Source organism: Pelobates fuscus, chromosome 1, assembly GCF_036172605.1.
Source record: "Pelobates fuscus isolate aPelFus1 chromosome 1, aPelFus1.pri, whole genome shotgun sequence".
Lineage (NCBI taxonomy): Eukaryota > Metazoa > Chordata > Amphibia > Anura > Pelobatidae > Pelobates > Pelobates fuscus.
The window spans coordinates 81,043,485-81,062,628 of NC_086317.1; the positions used below are offsets into that span (position 1 = coordinate 81,043,485).

At 42.1% G+C, this 19,144-nt stretch overlaps 1 protein-coding gene across 1 annotated transcript in view; it reads right to left on the reverse strand.

Annotated features, from left to right (window-relative positions):
• Positions 1–18,795, reverse strand: part of SLC43A2 (solute carrier family 43 member 2) — a 59,557-nt gene extending 40,762 nt beyond the window's left edge. Inside the window, exons 1-2 of the mRNA XM_063449927.1 lie at positions 18,604–18,795; positions 8,909–9,105 (exon numbers count right to left, since the gene is read on the reverse strand). Coding sequence (XP_063305997.1) covers positions 8,909–9,068 — 160 coding nt within the window. The 5' untranslated portion in view covers positions 9,069–9,105; positions 18,604–18,795. The remainder of the gene's footprint in view (positions 1–8,908; positions 9,106–18,603) is intronic.
• Between the last annotated feature and the right edge of the window lie 349 nt (positions 18,796–19,144).

Consider the following 19,144-nt stretch of genomic DNA (forward strand, 5'->3'; position numbering starts at 1 on the left):
GCAATATTTGGTATGGTCGCAGGCGGGGCGCGGCCGGATATGCTAGTTTTACATGCAGGCGGTAATGACCTGGGCCTCACCCCGCAGCGGAGGCTGGTAAAATGGATGAAGCAGGATCTTAACCGGTTGGTTGATCTGCTTCCCGGGGTGATGCTGGTATGGTCTGAGATTGTTCCGAGGCAGCGGTGGCGTTACGCCCGGGACCCGGTAGCCATTGATAGATGCAGGGGTAAGGTGAACAGCCTGATGGCGAGTTTTGTCAGGAAACTGGGGGGAGTGGTGGTAAGGCACCAGGAACTGGAGGAGGGGTTGGATGGGTATTACCGCTCGGACGGTGTACACCTTTCGGCGGTGGGTTACGACCTGCTGAACTTGGGTCTGCAGGAAGGGATGCGGAGGGCGTTCCTTCTTCGGGGTGGCGGAGCTCAGACAGCTTAAGGGGTCAAGGTCTGAGCTTGTGGCGGGATAGGGAGCTGAGAGAGAGGACATAGGCTCCCTATGAGGAACGTGAGGAACATGGAAAAAATTGGAATTATGGTCAATGGTGGTTTCGAGTCCTGGAGGTGGCTCAGAACCTGGTGGGGCAGGGGTATCCGGGTATACCCCTGCCATGGTTACTTATGGTTGGCACTTGTTCGGTTCAAGTTGGCGAGGTTGGAAAATGTCGTTACATATTTGTATTTGTTATGTTGGGGGTCATTGCCCTCTATTAAAAAGAAGGATACGGATGAGAGGGGCGGAAGGTGGGGGCAATGACCCATGTTTATATGTTAACTTATTTAAAGCAATATTATCGTTATATATATTATAAATTATTTAATAAAGCTGTGGACAAATTTTCCCATATACCAGGTGTCAGTGTGTTATTGGGTTAGGTATGTGGGGGGTTTTTTGTCCAAGGTTCCGCCAGCCCATATGGCGACTATACACCGGTCATGTAGCCCCATGTAGCCAAAGCGCAGCTTAAGCGGAACAGGGCCTTGACAGGGGTTAGGAGGCGGGCCCAGGAGGAACAGACAGGACAGGTGGGTTATGGGATATGTGGGTTTGGCTATTTAAGGGAGGAGCCATTTTGTAAGGTTCACTTCTAATTTCCTACCCGGTTCAGTTTGTCCCGCCCACCCTCCCTATATATTTATGTTTAGATAAGGGTTTCCCGTTTTTTCACAGCGGCGGGATAGGGAGCTGAGAGAGAGGACATAGGCTCCCTATGAGGAACGTGAGGAACATGGAAAAAATTGGAATTATGGTCAATGGTGGTTTCGAGTCCTGGAGGTGGCTCAGAACCTGGTGGGGCAGGGGTATCCGGGTATACCCCTGCCATGGTTACTTATGGTTGGCACTTGTTCGGTTCAAGTTGGCGAGGTTGGAAAATGTCGTTACATATTTGTATTTGTTATGTTGGGGGTCATTGCCCTCTATTAAAAAGAAGGATACGGATGAGAGGGGCGGAAGGTGGGGGCAATGACCCATGTTTATATGTTAACTTATTTAAAGCAATATTATCGTTATATATATTATAAATTATTTAATAAAGCTGTGGACAAATTTTCCCATATACCAGGTGTCAGTGTGTTATTGGGTTAGGTATGTGGGGGGTTTTTTGTCCAAGGTTCCGCCAGCCCATATGGCGACTATACACCGGTCATGAGCAGTGGTGGTAAAATGTTTTACCAGGGCCTGACTGACGGGTTAAACTGAGAACTGCCAGGGAGACTAGACTGACAAACCTGTACTCCTGTGTTATGGATTAATGTGTCAGGGAGACAATGCCTGAATTGTTCTGTGATAATGTCTTTCTGACACTGTAAATTACCTTAATATTAAAAGGGAAATTTACAGTTATTTTTATTTGTTGAAAACGCCAGTCCCATTCACGCACACACTGTTAAAATGAATATGTCCGTCAGAGCGTTAATATTTATGTCCTAATTGGCTTTTGCAACAAATAAAAATGATTTATGCCATTTCCTTTTTTTTTTTTTAACACTGAATGATAATAATCCATAATGATAAGCGGGCACTATGAGGTGTCATTCCTAATGTAACCCTGGTTCTAAAACCAGTTTACATAGAAACTCTTAACTTTCAATAAACAAAAAAATAAATCTAAGCAGCACCTGAGATTAGTAAGCATTCCTAAACTGTTAACACCTGGTGACCGAGAGGACAAGTATGCAAGCTATTCGATGAGTCTGTCTGTTGTGAAGAGGCCCAAGACAGCACATTGTTTAGCTATTACCTCGACCTGTGACCAATATATGTAAAATTAGCCAAGAGCCTTTTCTTAGGAGAACATTTATAGAGTTGCATAAAAAGACTTTAGGTATTAGCAGTAGGATTGTTAGTACTGTACATGGTTCCCTAAGATTTGTCAAAAAAATTATCTGTTACTTATTCATAAAATAAAAATGGCGGCACATTTAATTTCACGTTGCTATTAACTGGGATGAAGTATTTTTATAAATGACTTTCTTTGCATTCTATAAGAGACTCAGTCCACGCTTACATTTGTTATTATTGTTTGTTTAAACCATACTGTACATGTTTGTCTTTGATAGTGTTGTTTATACTCCCAACACTTTTTTGGTAGATAATGTGCGGGAGTACAGAAAGGTATTTATTCAAGCTAGCCTTCCTTTATGGTGTAACACAATAATCATTACATGAGTTTCAATACAGAGAAAGCATAGTCAACAGATTACATAGATTAAACCTGGTAATGGACATGGTAAATGGATTCTTTTGGTTCTCACTATAGGAGGTGTTGACAGCTACTAGACCACCAGGGAGCCCATTAGAGAAAGGTTAAAAAAGCCTAAAAAACAAGAAATGTTATCTTTTTGTGGATTCATCCACTCAATCCTGAACTAATAGGTGATTAATTGTATTTAATTACCAAATGGCAATTTGATTGTTTGATTACTTTCAGATAAGCCTTGAAATAAGGATAACAAATTAAAGGATCACTATAGTGTCAGGAAAACCAACTTGTTTTCCTGACACTATATCATCCCTAGGACCCCCCACCCTCAGGGCCCACCTTCCTTGGCGCTGAAGGCTTACCTTTATCCTGCTCCCTCGGCGCTGGTGACCTCTCCTCCCTAGCCGACGTCAGCTCCCGAGTGCGCCGCACGCGCATTCAAACAGTCCAAAGGAAAGCATTTCTCAATGCTTTCCTATGGACGTTCTGCACGCTGGATGCGAATTTTGCATCCAGTGTCGCAGAAGTGCCTCAAGCGGCTGTCAGGCAGACAGCCACTAGAGGTTGGATTAACCCTGCAATGTAAACATAGCAGTTTCTCTGCAACTGCTATGTTTACACCTGAAGGGTTAAAACCTGAGGGACCTGGCACCCAGAGACCACTTCATTTAACCCAACTTTTATATTTTTGTTTTTTGCAATGAACACTGTATTAGTCCTGAACCTGCACTTTTACTGGCATTACAGAAATGAAAAGAGCTGGTTTGAGTATATAAACAGTATGTATTCTGGTGCTATTATGTCTGCTTTTGATATGTGTGACATGTGTGGTGTCACCGTTTGTTATTCACTAAGGGTGTCACTCTGGTGTCTCCCCATAAGGTCATCTGGTTTTGCTGAAAGCATATATATTTCCTGCATTCAGACCCAGAAACAGGATGCTTTACTGGTGAGGTGTGTGCAGTGTCAGTCTGCCCCCTCCTACTCTTTAGCTAGTGTTTATTGGGAGGCTTGTGACAACAGGATGTCAGTGTTTAATAAATAAAGAATTCTACAGTTTTAGAACTTTAGAGCCTTTTTTTTTCTTTATGGTTTTTAACATTGAGCTAATTAGCAGAGGGAATCCTGGAAGAAAATGTTTTTTGGTCTTAATTCAATAAACTTTATTGTTGTACGAAAGAATGTGGCATGTCTAGTAAACATATACTTAAAAAATCTTTTACCTTTTGGTTCAAAGAAGTAAGGTGAATTGTTAGGGTAGGACTCACTTAAGAGGATTTTGCCTTGAGGTGGAGGTAAGCTTATACTTGAATGGCTATTGCAGTGATACTAAAAAACCTCCAGTTATCTAAATGTGGATAGGGATTTGGGATACTGCGCAAGTCACCTATCATGGCCAGCATTATGTTTTTTTTTTTAGCAATTTGAGCTACAGTAGCTGTGTGATTGGACCAGACATGCTAGCCTTCACTCCCCACGTGCATCATGAGCTGCTTCCATAGCCCTGACCCCAGTTCACCATATGTCCTTCTTTGCACCACATTTGCTATGTACTAATCACCGCATACCAGGAACACCCCACAAGACTTGTCGGTTTGGAGATGATCTGACCGAGTGGTCTAGCCATCACTATTTGGCCCTTGTCAAAGGGTGATGAAAATATGTTTTGATGCACGTTTACACTTATTTTCTATCCATTGTATCTGTAATGTTTCCGTACATTTACCAACTAATAATATCGCGTGTCTTATCTTAAAATGTGTGCATTCGTCATAGCTAAATACCATACCATATAGCTAAATGTGGCATGAAAAACTAGCAGCCCTATTATTCATTAATGGTACACAGAGAGGCCAAGAAAATATCCTGAGCGGATTCTTCGAGTGAGACTGATTTAGACCGGGCTGGATGTACCTTATCAAAGTTCAGAGGAAGGTTCAGCACTCCTGGAAGCTGCAGGGACAGCCAGCTGAGATTTACTTAAAAGTCCAAAGGGCAGCTCCCGGAGTGCTGAGATGCTGTTTCTGGACAGATTAAAGATAGCAGGCGCACACTGCAGATGTGATCAGAGTCCTTCTTTCATATCGGATATTTTATGCTACATCTACTTTATTTCTTGCCTCTGCCAGCAGCTTTTACAGCAAATTATGACTGAGGCAATTCCTGAATTGGTTACCAGATTGCTAAACCAAGAAAAATTATCTCGCCCTTTGTCCCTGTGGTAAAGTCAAGTGCTAATTAAAATAATTGAGGTGTGGCAAAGGGGTTATAGTAACAAAAGTTTATAGAGCAGTTTTCTTTTAATCTCTTCCAAAGTGATATTCCAGCTCCACTGATACTATATTAATTCATTATGGCCCAGAGTGTGTAATATGGGGAGATTACAGTTACATATTACATGTAATATACGCTAACGGGGAGCACAGGGTTGATAGGAAAAATAAGAAGGTTTTAAAGTGCACCATTACTATTAGAATGTTCCCATCTACTGTTCCTCTATGTCATCCATGCTTTCTTAGGACTACATTTTTGCCTTGTTTACCTATTGTACAGCGCTGTGGAGTATGTTGGCGCTATATAAATCATTGTAATTGTAAACTGTATAATTCAAATAATTCTTGTTTCACTATTTATCTAATGCAATCGAGTGACAGATATATGCAGACCAATAATGGAAAGCCACTAATTGCACCACCTAATTGGGAGAAAAAAAAACACACACAAACTAATGTTTCTCTTTAGGTCCAGTTTGTTTTGTCCATTTGTTCATTTACTTAGCTGTTCTATCAGATGTGCTCCTGTTTAAACAAAAGGCTAGACAATGTGATAAAAAAACAGCTGTCTGTGACCATTTAGAGCCTCTGTGGGAACACTGGGAAATGGATGGGCATAGTACTAGTTTAAAGGGATTCTATAGTGTTAGGAAGACAAATCTGTATTCCTAACACTATAGTGCATCCTCTGCCGCCCCACTCCCTTGGTCAGATAAATGGTTAAAAACCCGATTCCAGAGCCGATGTGCTGGAACTGCGCTTTGCCTCCTCCGACGTCATCCAACGGGGGGACCTAATGTGCATGCACCACGAGCTGGATATGACTGATGCTTGATAGCCTCATGCAGAGCATGAGGATGTCCAGTGTCGTTTAAGGGACTCAGAGTCTCTTAGAATCCCAGGAAGCGGGTCTAGTGACCGTCTGGTAGATAGCCACCGGCGGCAGTCTATGTCCTGTAAAATATTTTTTTTCAAAAACTGCAATGTTTTACATTACAAGACTAAGGGGGATAGAGGCTTTGTATTTTTTTTACATGCTAAGAAAATGGCATAGACAGGTATTCAAGCTAAGCATGCTAACTGCTTGCTCATTCACTCTCGTGTGACTGGCAGTAAGTTGTGGATAGATAACAAATTCAAGCAGATGTCACACTTTTTCAGAAAATTTGGATTTTCAGCACTAATTTCTGTGGAAAAAGGGTGACTCCCACTCCTCCTGAGAGTTATTTCACACCCAATGTGTCTCTACATACACAAACCACTATAGGAACTCTTTAAGTGTTGTGTGCTATGTCCCTCACAGCTAAATAAAGGTAATGATGAACAAATTATTTTTTGGTAAACATCCACTCTCTGAACCTAATACAAAAAGAGAATGAACATTTCAGGTGAATAGGTACATTCTTGTGAGGGCGACTTACTAATATTTTAGAATGTATCTGCAAGCAGACATTCAATGTCCAAAGCAAATGCAATGTGCAGTTTGCTGTAATGTCACAGGGCAACATATGGTGAGTCCACAAATAGGGGCATACCACAAATCCTGGACATATGCTTGCCAATCTTGCACACCTCTATAGCCTTCGTTCTTCTTGCACATACTGACAGTGTATAGAATTGCCATGCAAAGCAGGCTGTCAATTTAGAAGAGAGTGGGCTTAACCCCTTAAAGACCAAACTTCTGGAATAAAAGGGAATCATGACATGTCACACATGGCATGTGTCCTTAACCCCTTAAGGACCAAACTTCTGGAATAAAAGGGAATCATGACATGTCACACATGTCATGTGTCCTTAAGGGGTTAAGGGGTTAAAAAAATTTCCCCAAGCTACGAAGCAACTTTACAGATTTGATGCCATCGATGCTGGTGTCTCAGTCGGCATGGTCGTTGTAATAGCATAAACCTACAGCAGCTTTTTTTTTTTTTTTTTTTTATTCTTTATTTTTGTAGTGCATTTAGTGCTTTTTCAAGACATAAGACATAATAAAACATAGGAAAACAAGCTAGAAAGAGAAGTCTAAGCGTTAAACGCTTGATTTCTTGGTTAGACAAGAGAAGTCAGGCTAGGTAGAACGGTCTATAACATCAGTTTCCTACAGCAGCTTTTTAATATAAAAGCAGGGGAGATTGTATATTACGTTGTATTAGTCATTATAATAACACCTCTGTAAAGTTTTATTGATCTAGAATTCATAATGGCAAGCTATAATAAAGTGTATTTGATGGGGAAATAAATCCACTTTAATATTGTCCATGGTATAGTCCTTTATAAATACATTAGTAGACAAAACACAAAGGAGGGCAGGGACCTAAAAAAAGAGAACCTGACCTTACTGAAATTACCTCCAATTAAAGATCATTCAAAGGTAATAGCAATCAAAAATGTATCTTCAATTATTAATACATTCTAAGTACATATGTGCTAAAGTTTTCCTAGAGATTTTTCAAAGGCATCAGCACAGACATATCCTGCTCTATAAATCCTATCACAAGATTAGACGAGCTTTTACTGATACATAAATGTCTATGACCTGTAATGGCTGGAGACAGGAGACGTACCTATCTCTATCGCTAAATATATCCGCGGGATGGGGAGGGGGAAATTTAGTAGAACTCATTGTTTTGTCTATGACTGGCAAATGGATGGGCAATCTGTTGGTACACTGTAACCTTTGAGGATACATTAGTAATTCTAAGGTACCGAGGCCTGGAGCTTCTACATGCCTTCTGAAAGTTGTAGAATGAAAGAATACTACTGCAGGTAGAGCAGTGCTTAAAGTATGATGTATGTACCAAGCATTTACAGAGGTGGTGATTGCAAAGTAGACACAAGTAAGCAGAGCAACACGCCATTCTCTGAAAAGTCATATATACACGGTTTAAAATGTCAAGTCCACTCTACTAGCCAGGCCTTCAAATGTACTTACCACTGCAAGCCTGGATGGACCAGGGGTGAATTTCTCCTCACCAAGACAAAATTTTCATTCGCCAATGTCTAGTGGGAAGTGAAAATTTTGTGCCCTATATATATATATATATATAATATATATAACATATATCCTTTGAAGCAAACACATGGTAGTCCAGAATCCTGTTACTACTGTGCAGTGTGTGTGTAGAATAGTTTAGTGTCGTGACTTTGACTATTAACAGCGTATTTACCATAAACCCCTTAAGCAGTTATATTAAACAGCTCAGTGTTTTTTTATTTTTTTTCGACAACCCAAAAATAGATCCACAATGAATATTCAAGAGACAACAGTACTGAGTTACCTTTCCTCTGCAGAATTTAGTATAGTCCACAGTATAAGAGTGATAGCTTTTTTAGTTTTTATTCTTCTCTGGATATTGTCCTTTGTCACTATATATCTAGTTTGTAACTCGCCAACGCGTTGATATAAAAGTATCTATTTTATAACTTTATTTTAAAGTTTTATTCTATTTTCAATATGCCAATATTGTGATGTATTTGCTCACAATGCGTAGTTTACCATTCACCAAGCCACCTGACAGTGCATTCATTATACTGTGTTACTGTTGGGATGACACAGTGTACAACATAAGTCCTTATCTCTAGATCCACACATGTGCACTCAGGCATCTTGATTACTATATGTGATGTCAATGGGTGTAAAATTCCAAGCACAGCATACCTATCATGCCACATTATATCTCTGCCAAAAAGGTTTCAGGGTAAGCAAAATACACTAGAATTTTTTAGTATTATGGAGCAGGATATGTGTCATATGTAAAAAAAAAATTTAGAAATATTACTCCTGAGGGTGTTCACATACCTCATTATTATTTTGTTTACAGATCGTGCTACACATTTAAATTGCTTTATGTTGAGTGAAATCTGTAGTGTGCATGTATGAATTGCTATATTTTTAGAATAATAAATGAATGAAGAATCTCGGCACCCATCTTACCTGGATAGTGACACAAATAAGAATAGAACCCTTCTGATTTCAGCATGATAAGAAGGGAGCCCCAGCCTAGAAGCACCGCAGAAAAGAAAAGGTTCTCTACCACAGCCGTGCACGCCATCCACCATCGGCGTCGATGCGCCGTAGCCAAGGTTGGAGCCATTGTCTGTGTTTCTTATTTCCCTTTTATAAATGTGAACCTGGAAGACAAAACATTATATTTTATCTGCTGAATCAAAACAGATAGATTAGACGTTCCGCCCAATTGTATGACATTTTTATTACTTTAATGTGAATAAGATCATCTACTTTGTTGTCACAGAGCGGACTTGGCAATAATTAACATGAATAAGGTCTGTTTTTACAGTTGGTTCCATTTCTGATATTCACTACCAGTGCAGGAATAAAGGGAACACAATGGCAATGTCCTGAGAGATTGTGGGTGACATACTTATAACAATTTATAATAATAAAATGTCATTAGAACATAAAAAATTTATCTTATTTACACAGATTGATTTCTAAACACATTTATTTGAAGACACATTACTGTGAGTATTATTGCTGATGAGCTCTGTTATACACTCAGACATACCCAAAATAGTAAATTCCTAGAAAAGACAGACATTAGGATAGCAAAGAGGAACAGAGAGATTTGGGTCCAAATTAAGGGCTATCCTTTCTAAAAAGAGATCATTAGAAAGTACATGTTGTACTTTTCTTTTGTCTTGTTCTTTACTGCAGATTTGTTTGTGCGTGTAGCAATACACACATGCAATAATTCCCCTGAATGAATAAGAGATCAGTGATTGGCTGAGAGATCATAACTACTTCCTGGTTTGAGTGGACGTCACTGTAGAAAAGACGTTTTAGGATAAGTGCCATTTTTTAACCACGTTTTCGTACATTTGCTAGTTAATGCTGAACAAATGACTGGCAATGCCACCCCGGTGTGTCCTTCTTATTAGCTATCTTTTTTTCCTTTTCTTATTATTAGAAACTACTGTAGCTTTAATGCAACTAATTTTCTAACTCTTGTACCTTCAGAATGCTCAGTACACTACTATTTAGAAGCTCTTTACTGTGAATCAAAGGGTGTCCTAATATCATGCGCATTAGCTAATGCAGTGAAAATGTACCATGAACTCGGCTGAGTAATGGATATTGAGTCTAATTGATTTCACAAGGGGCAAGTAAGCCATGGCTCTTATTGAGAAAATGGCTGGACTGAATAAGATGTGCAATAATGGAAGGCAAAAGAAAATCTAAGGTGGTCAATCACTTCTATGTCTCACGAACTGTCATCTTTTGGTAAATCCACCACCACAAAAAAAATAAAATAATAATAATAATTTCAAATAGACCAGAAATAATCAAGTGTTTAAAATGCATAAACCTTACAGTGACAGCTGCAAGCTATGGCCTCAGCCATGCCTTTGTTAATGTGATAATGGAAGGGTTAATTAGGGCAAAAGCAAAGTCAATGAGTTCTGTCTTATCAAATGTTTGAGGGGCAAAGATCTAATGGTATAAAGCCTGGGTAAAGATTCAAAGCAGCAGTGAGAAAACGGTAAACAGATAAGTGAGTTGTTTCCTTTAAGGATCCAGGACAATAAACAGCATGAGCAGATAAAACTAATGTAATCAGATTCAGTCCAAATGCTTCCCATCCTGAGCTGCTTTTATTGCTGTGCAAACATGAAATAAATAAGGTGAGAGGCACTTCATTCCAGCAACATCATCATTAACACCTAGGACAAAAACAGCGCTACTTGGGATATAACCACCTGAGACACCCGAGGGGCCAAATTAGGGATCACACATTTACATTTATAAGTGCTATGATGCCCTAAAACACCAGATGTGCTACTTGTTTAGTCTCATGTACATGTAATTTACCAGTTTTCAAAACCTGGAATTACAATTAGAATTTCCATTCAATTTAATTTCTGATCGTTCCATCGCTGGTGAATCCAGTACCCCTGAAAAGCAGTTCCTAAAAAGTGGGGGAGGGGGAGTCTGTGGTTGCACAAATATTGACTGGCCATCGAAATGTCCTGAGCTCTATGAGTAAGGCAATTTTGATCTATAGTTCATCTTCACCTGGTCAGAAAACAGGAAGTGAGCCATTCGCAATGTGGGGGGATGCAATAAGTACCTGGACGGGAGCTAATGCAAACATAAAATGTGATCATCTTTTTTAACCAGGGTTATATTTATTAGAATGCGATTTTCACAGTTGCATTGTTCACATTTAACGTTAAGTGTGCATTATTACAAAACATGGCCCTTTGTTCCATAAGACCAAACAAAAAACTCTGCATGTCCTTGCAGGAACTTTTTTGCTCATTCATCTGTTACCCTCCTACAGTTCACGCTCCTTTTAAATTATAGAAAGTTCTGAATGGTAATCCCATGATATTCTCCTTTCAGTCCATGCTCCTATTAACTTGATAAGAGCATGATCTGCATGGGGTTTTCAGCACTGGTAGAAAGTTCCTGCGAGGACAGCAAAAGAACATTTTACACAACTTTACTGGTAACACGACTTAATATCTTTTAACACAAAGAACCTTTGGATCTTTAGTTAAAATAGATATTACCAAAATTAAGAAAGTAGTATTTCTCTGCAGGAAGCATCTTCTATAGCAGGGTTCTCCAAATTTTGAAACTCAAGATGTTGCTGAACTACAACTCCCAAAATTCTTTGAATTAAATAGTCAGGGAATCAAGGCGTTATACCGTTCGAGGAACGTACCTTTTTCAATTCGGGTTTTATGAATCAGGAGTCAATGATTGGTTGAGAGCATCAGCTGACCATTCTCAGCCCATCAGCGGGCCCCTGCCGATGCTGCCCAAGCCTTCTGGTTCCCAGAATTTGAGCAAGATGAAGGAGAGAGGGGCAGAGAGATCCAGCACTAAAACACATACTTGGGGGTTAAACTGTTCGAGAACGGTTTAACGACTAAAGGTGAGCCTGCACCAAAGACCTCCTGACCTCATAAGAACGTAATTTTGAAAAAGTTGTTATGGTGCATGGAGGGTTGCTTTAAGGTGTCGATTTAATATTTTTGCATACGCGTTTAAAATTATTTTATATTATGAAAAATATTTTAATATTTTTGATATATATGGCAAGTACTGAATAACTACCACTGTCACCTGGTGGCAAGTGACCTGCTTGGAACATGGCAATTCCCAAATGACTTTGGCAGCTGCTGTCACCTGATGTCAAGTAACCTGCTGCTAGTTACACAGTGAATACAACCACCTGTCGGCAAGTTACCTTCAGGGAATATGCCCGATATTAACTGCTTGCAGCAGCCATGGTCACCTGAAGGCAAGCAACCTGCTCCTTTAAACATGGAAGTTACTAAGTGACTCCTGCAGCCGCCGCCACCTGATAACAAGTACCGTATAGCTAGCGGCATAGCAGTTACAAAGTAACATCATCTGATGGCTGGTGCCTTTCTGGGAAGATGCTGGTAGCATTGCTGCTGGAGTGGCAATAGCAGCCTCCATAACATGATCATTATTGAACAGCTGCTAAAAAAAATGGCAGATAATAACTACTACATCTGCCACTGGGAACTGGAAAATGACAGATCATAACTATACTTTATCTTTTTTATTATTATTATTATTATTATTATTATTACAGCTACCATGAGGAGTAACAAATTAATATTTTATTAGGGATGCACGGAAATTTCGGCGGCCAAAATTTTCGTCCAAAAATGGCTCAAATCTGCCGAAAATCAGGCACAGTGACTTTTCCATGACCGAGGACCCAACATTGGGAGGGGGCCCGGCGGCTTGCCCTGTGTGCCGCTGGGTGCGAGGGAGAGAGCCTGTACAGTCTGCAGCTCCACCGGGTGTAAGCTGCAGACTGTGCTGTAACATTTAAACCACCGCATGCCTAAAACCCTATCCGTTCCCTCACCCGGTAGCTCCCAAGCTGCCTCCTGGAGCCGCTGCAAATCATCACTGATGCTGTCCGAGTCCGCGCTCTGCTCCTGGGTGCCGCCATCTTGCAGCCGGGTCACGTGTCTGTCACAGGACCGCGCACCGCCGCTGCGCTTCTGTGTACCCAGAAGTGACGTGTGAGCAGTTGGAAAGCCTGTGGCAAACATAAAATCACACCACGAGCTGTAAGTTACAGCCCGGCGGCCGTACAGCTCATAAATTAACTTATTATATTCTGCCCGTACCTGCCAATCTGCCCAGACTGCTGATGAAGTGCTTTGTCCTAGTACCCAGTCCACTCCTGCATTTCTAAATCTGCTGAGTGCTGACAGATTTCAAAATGACCAGATCCTTGGGAGTTGGGACCTATTTTTTTGCTGTGCAGTTCATCAAAATGCAGCACTGTCTGAGCAAATTCAGAACTGTTGGCACCTATGATTGCCACTTCCTGGGGGTTTATTATTAATAAGTATTCCCCTTTAATCCCCCCATCAGCTGGCCAGACAGTGTGTACTGATATATATACCATCAGTGACATATGGTATCTGTCATGTTGTAGTTGTACACAGATTAACGGGCATTAAATACATTTTATAGAAAATCATCATCATTTAATACGATCTAAAGTGAATTGGAATCTAAATAGCACAAATTAATCATTAGATAAAGGGGGGAAAAAAACTATTTTAAAAGCATTTGGGGGAAAAAGTCATTTTCGGTTTTGGTTTTCGGCCAAGGGCAACCTGAATTTTCGATTTCAGCCCAGAATTTTCATTTCAGTGCATCCTTATATTTTATAAATACAGTATACACATATAAACTGTATTCAGTAGAAAGAACGTGCAGATTGAAGTTGAAAGGTTTGATATTTATATAATTAGCTTTGTCTTATCACCAATACCCTCTCATTACATTTACTTTGGTTAATGCGCTTGTGGTAAAAAAAATTATATAAAAATCAGAGCAAAAAATAGACAAGAAAAGATACATTTCAGCAGCATAAAAATAATAATAATGCATAATTCTCAAATTAAATTAACAAATACCACAAGCACAGAGTTCCTAGGATTTTAAATCATTTTATAGGAAAAACCAAGGCAAACAAATTAGTAGAGAACTCAATGTCCAAATACAAAATATTTAATTATTTATTAAATCCTTAGGGAAGAATAAAGAAAAATAAGGATATCACTATAGTGTTTCAGTGTCAAATTCTAACTGCACCCAAAGTGATGATTTAATGGAAATGTTTTATCAATGGCACTCTCACTGCATGGACTTTGTCTAATGTGCCAGTTTAGTAACTAGAGCAGCTGCTATTAATCAGCCGCCCGCCCGCACGCGTCTCCAGGAGACGAGAAACAGGCAAACACGCGCGCTCCGGTGAAAGGGGTGACGCCCACGGGGCGCCCGATTGGCTGCTGCCCGACCATGAGCCGCACGCTCATTGGCCCGTTCTCTGAGCACAACACGAGAAGAAGACAGGTGTCAAGACGAGCCGGTTTGAACCAGCAGGCGCGAGGCTGCGGACGGCTCTGCAGGCTGTGTGCACGGGGATCGGCGCGAGCCCAACGGCCTCGCTGTGTGGGCGGAGGAGGGGAGAGAGACAGGGAGATGGTGGGGACGGGGTATCTGCGGGAAACACAGATAAACCAAATGTACCCTGACATGGGTGAGGGATTGGTCAGAGGCCCGCCCAGTGAACATTAGATAACGGTGGGCGAGGAGGAAGGTGCACTGATAGGTGATGGGTTTAATGGTGGGGAAAGAAAAGTTAATACAGGCAGTTATAAATCCGCAATAATGGAGTCTGATATACTGTGAGATTACACGCATGATAAAACCGTGAAAAACAATAGTGAGGTTATCAGGTAATAGTATATATCAGTGAGGGCGTTATTATGAGGTAATGGTATATAGCAGTGGGTGGTTATTATGAGGTAATGGTATATAGCAGTGAGGGGTTATTATGAGGTAAGGGTATATAGCAGTGAGGGGGGTATTATGAGGTAATAGTATATATCAGTGAGGGCGTTATTATGAGGTAATGGTATATAGCAGTGAGGGGGGTATTATGTGGTAATGGTATATAGCAGTGAGGGGGTTATGTGGTAATGGTATATAGCAGTGAGGGGGTTATGAGGTAATGGTATATAGCAGTGAGGGGGTTATGTGGTAATGGTATATAGCAGTGAGGGGGTTATGAGGTAATGGTATATAGCAGTGAGGGGGTTATGTGGTAATGGTATATAGCAGTGAGGGGGTTATGAGGTAATGGTATATAGCAGTGAGGGGGTTATGTGGTAATGGTATATAGCAGTGAGGGGGTTATGTGGTAATGGTATATAGCAGTGAGGGGGTTATGAGGTAATGGTATATAGCAGTGAGGGGGTTATTATGAGTTAATGGTATATAGCAGTGAGGGGGTTATTGTGAGGTAATGGTATATAGCAGTGATGGGGTTATTGTGAGGTAATGGTATATAGCAGTGAGCGGTTATTACGAGATAATGGTATATTCCTTGAGACTGTAAGCTCAGTTGAACAGGGTTCTCTTCACCCGATCGTTCCTGTTCGTTTTTTGTAATTGTCGTATTTATAGTTAAATTCCCCCCTCTTGTAATATTGTATCGCACTACGAAATCTGTTGGCGCTATATAAATGGCAATAATAATATTAATAGTGGTGGTGGGATAGTATGAGCTGATGGTATATAGCAGTGAGGGGTTATTAATGGGTTAATGGTATAGTCTGATACAGTGAGGGGTAGACGAAGTTAGGAATGGTATTGGGAAGGAATATGCAACAAATTGGTGTAAAATGCACAATAAGTGTAAAGCTAGTGATCTAAAGAGCTCGACAAATAGATATCACTGTAGAGCAGGCTGAGGAGTGGTAACATGCATGGAGTTGGTTCAGTAGTAGGTAGATAGGTAAAGTGTAAGATATAGGGACATCTAACAGGGCTATGAGATGCATGGTGGCATTAGCTCAACAGAATAGAGGAGCTGCAAGCCGAGGGGCACAGGGTGCCAAGGTATAAAACTTGGATTGGGGGTGAGGAGGCAGGTTAGTAGCCCAGGCAATGAGTGTAGAGGGATAGGAAAGGGGCAGTAGAATATGTGGCAATAGTGGTTATGGTGAGATGCTGGTGAAGTTTGCCGCCTCTTCTGTAAAAGTTGCAGTAGGACAGTGAAGATGCCGCAGAGTATTATGTGATGTCACTGGTAGAGAATTAGGTTCAGAGTAAATAGTATTATGTCATTAAACCAGCAGTGTATATAGTGTGTGGATGTGGAAATCCCATTGATAAATGGTGCTGTCATGTATAGACATTAGTATATGAGTCTGCCATCAGGGGGGCTACAATAACAGTGTGTTACTGCCAGGACACACATTATACCCCCACACCCAGCACTGCCAGGACACACATTATACCCCCCACACCCAGCACTGCCAGGACACACATTATACCCCCCACACCCAGCACTGCCAGGACACACATTATAACCCCCACACCCAGCACTGCCAGGACACACATTATACCCAGCACTGCCAGGACACACATTATACCCCACACCCAGCACTGCCAGGACACACATTATACCCCCACACCCAGCACTGCCAGGACACACATTATACCCCCACACCCAGCACTGCCAGGGCACATTATACCCCCACACCCAGCACTGCCAGGACACACATTATACCCCCACACCCAGCACCGCTAGGACACACATTATACCCCCCACACCCAGGACTGCCAGGACACACATTATACCCCCCACACCCAGGACTGCCAGGACACACATTATACCCCCACACCCAGCACTGCCAGGACACACATTATACCCCCACACCCAGCACTGCCAGGACACACATTATACCCCCACATCCAGCACTACCAGGACACACATTATACCCCCACACCCAGCACTGCTAGGACACATTTTACTCCATACCCAGCACTGCCAGGACACACATTATACCCCCACATCCAGCACTGCCAGGAAAAACATTATACCCCCACACCCAGCACTGTTAGGACACACATTATACCCCCACACCCAGCACTGCCAGGACACACATTATACCCCCACACCCAGCACTACCAGGACACACATTATACCCCCACACCCAGCACTGCCAGGACACACATTATACCCCCACACCCAGCACTGCCAGGACACACATTATACCCCCACACCCAGCACTGCCAGGACACACATTATACCCCAACACCCAGCACTGCCAGGACACACATTATACCCCCACACCCAGCACTGCCAGGACACATTCTACACCCAGCACTGCCAGGACACACATTATACCCCCCACACCCAGCACTGCCAGGACACACATTATACCCCCACACCCAGTACTGCTAGGACACACATTATACCCCCACACCCAGCACTGCCAGGACACACATTATACCCCCACACCCAGCACTGCCAGGACACACATTATACCCCCCACACCCAGCACTGCTAGGACACACATACCCCCACACCCAGCACTGCCAGGACACACATTATACCCCCACACCCAGCACTGCCAGGACACACATTATACCCCACACCCAGCACTGCCAGGACACACATTATACCCCCCACACCCAGCACTGCCAGGACACACATTATACCCCCCACACCCAGCACTGCCAGGACACACATATCCCCTACACCCAGCACTGCCAGGACACACATTATAACCCAACACCCAGCACTGCCAGGACACACATTATAACCCAACACCCAGCACTGCCAGGACACACATTATAACCCAACACCCAGCACTGCCAGGACACACATTATAACCCAACACCCAGCACTGCCAGGACACACATTATAACCCAACACCCAGCACTGCCAGGACACACATTATAACCCAACACCCAGCACTGCCAGGACACACATTATAACCCAACACCCAGCACTGCCAGGACACACATTATACCCCCACACCCAGCACTGCCAGGACACACATTATAACCCAACACCCAGCAAAGCCAGGACACACATTATAACCCAACACCCAGCAAAGCCAGGACACACATTATAACCCAACACCCAGCACTGCCAGGAAACACATTATACACCCCACACCCAGCACTGCCAGGAAACACATTATACACCCCACACCCAGCACTGCCAGGACACACATTATACCCCCACACCCAGCACTGCCAGGACACACATTATACCCCCACACCCAGCACTGCCAGGACACATACCTCCATATCCAGCACTGTTAGGACACACATTATACCCCACACTCGACATACACCCAGCATTGCAACTACTCCCAGCTCCTGGTAAACGCAAACCTGATTGATGGCTCTTATCAATGTAATACATTTGACACTGACCCATAGCTGCAGTATTCAGGGAACTGTCATTACAACAGGGATGGTCCAATGGCAGATCCCCAGCAGCTGATTGTAAGACTTCCACTCTCATGATGTGTTACCAGACGAAGCATGATGGGAGTTGTAGTTCTACACAGCTTTTGGCAAGGTCTGCTTTCCACTTCTAGCACAATGTATTATACATTACAAGTTATACAACCAGAGAATAAACCCGTCCCCATGGATCAGACAAAGAGTAATGCCATCCATTGGCCCAGACCTGGCCAACATGTTATATTTCAATCTAACATGTGATGAGATCCTTTATTATAGAGCACCCCAATAATACACTGCGCCCCAAACTCCTCCATCCATTATCTTACCGGTATTATTAGCAGTTTCGTGATTACACCTTCTCCAGTCCGTCCGTTTTATGGTTCCGGTTCGAGTACTTGATGATGGGTCGGTCTGGGACCCTGGCTGTCGTTTGATCTTAATTTTCGTTGGCCCGGAGCTGTCCAGGTGCCGCAACCTCTTTTCTTTCTCGGGCCCGACCGACTTGTTTTTTTCAAGTCTTTCTTTCGGTCCTTTTATTGCGGAGCTTCTGAGAAAAACAATGCTCTCGCCTGATTGGCTGCAAGGGGCTAGAGACAGAATTGCACCAATCAGAAAGCAAACAATAAAGTAGCTGGAACAACATATTACTTTAATAGATACAGAATCTTCAGAGTTAGACTAGTGAGTAAGAGTGGAAATAGTGAAGGAAAAGCTGACATGTCACTTTTTTTATTTTTTTATATATAAAATCTTGGCATTCAACAATTTTTCACATGACTACATAAAAAGCACGCATAAACGTGATTGCAATTTACATAAAATAATAAATTTGTTTCAGAACTATAGCAGAACTGAACAAATGAATTC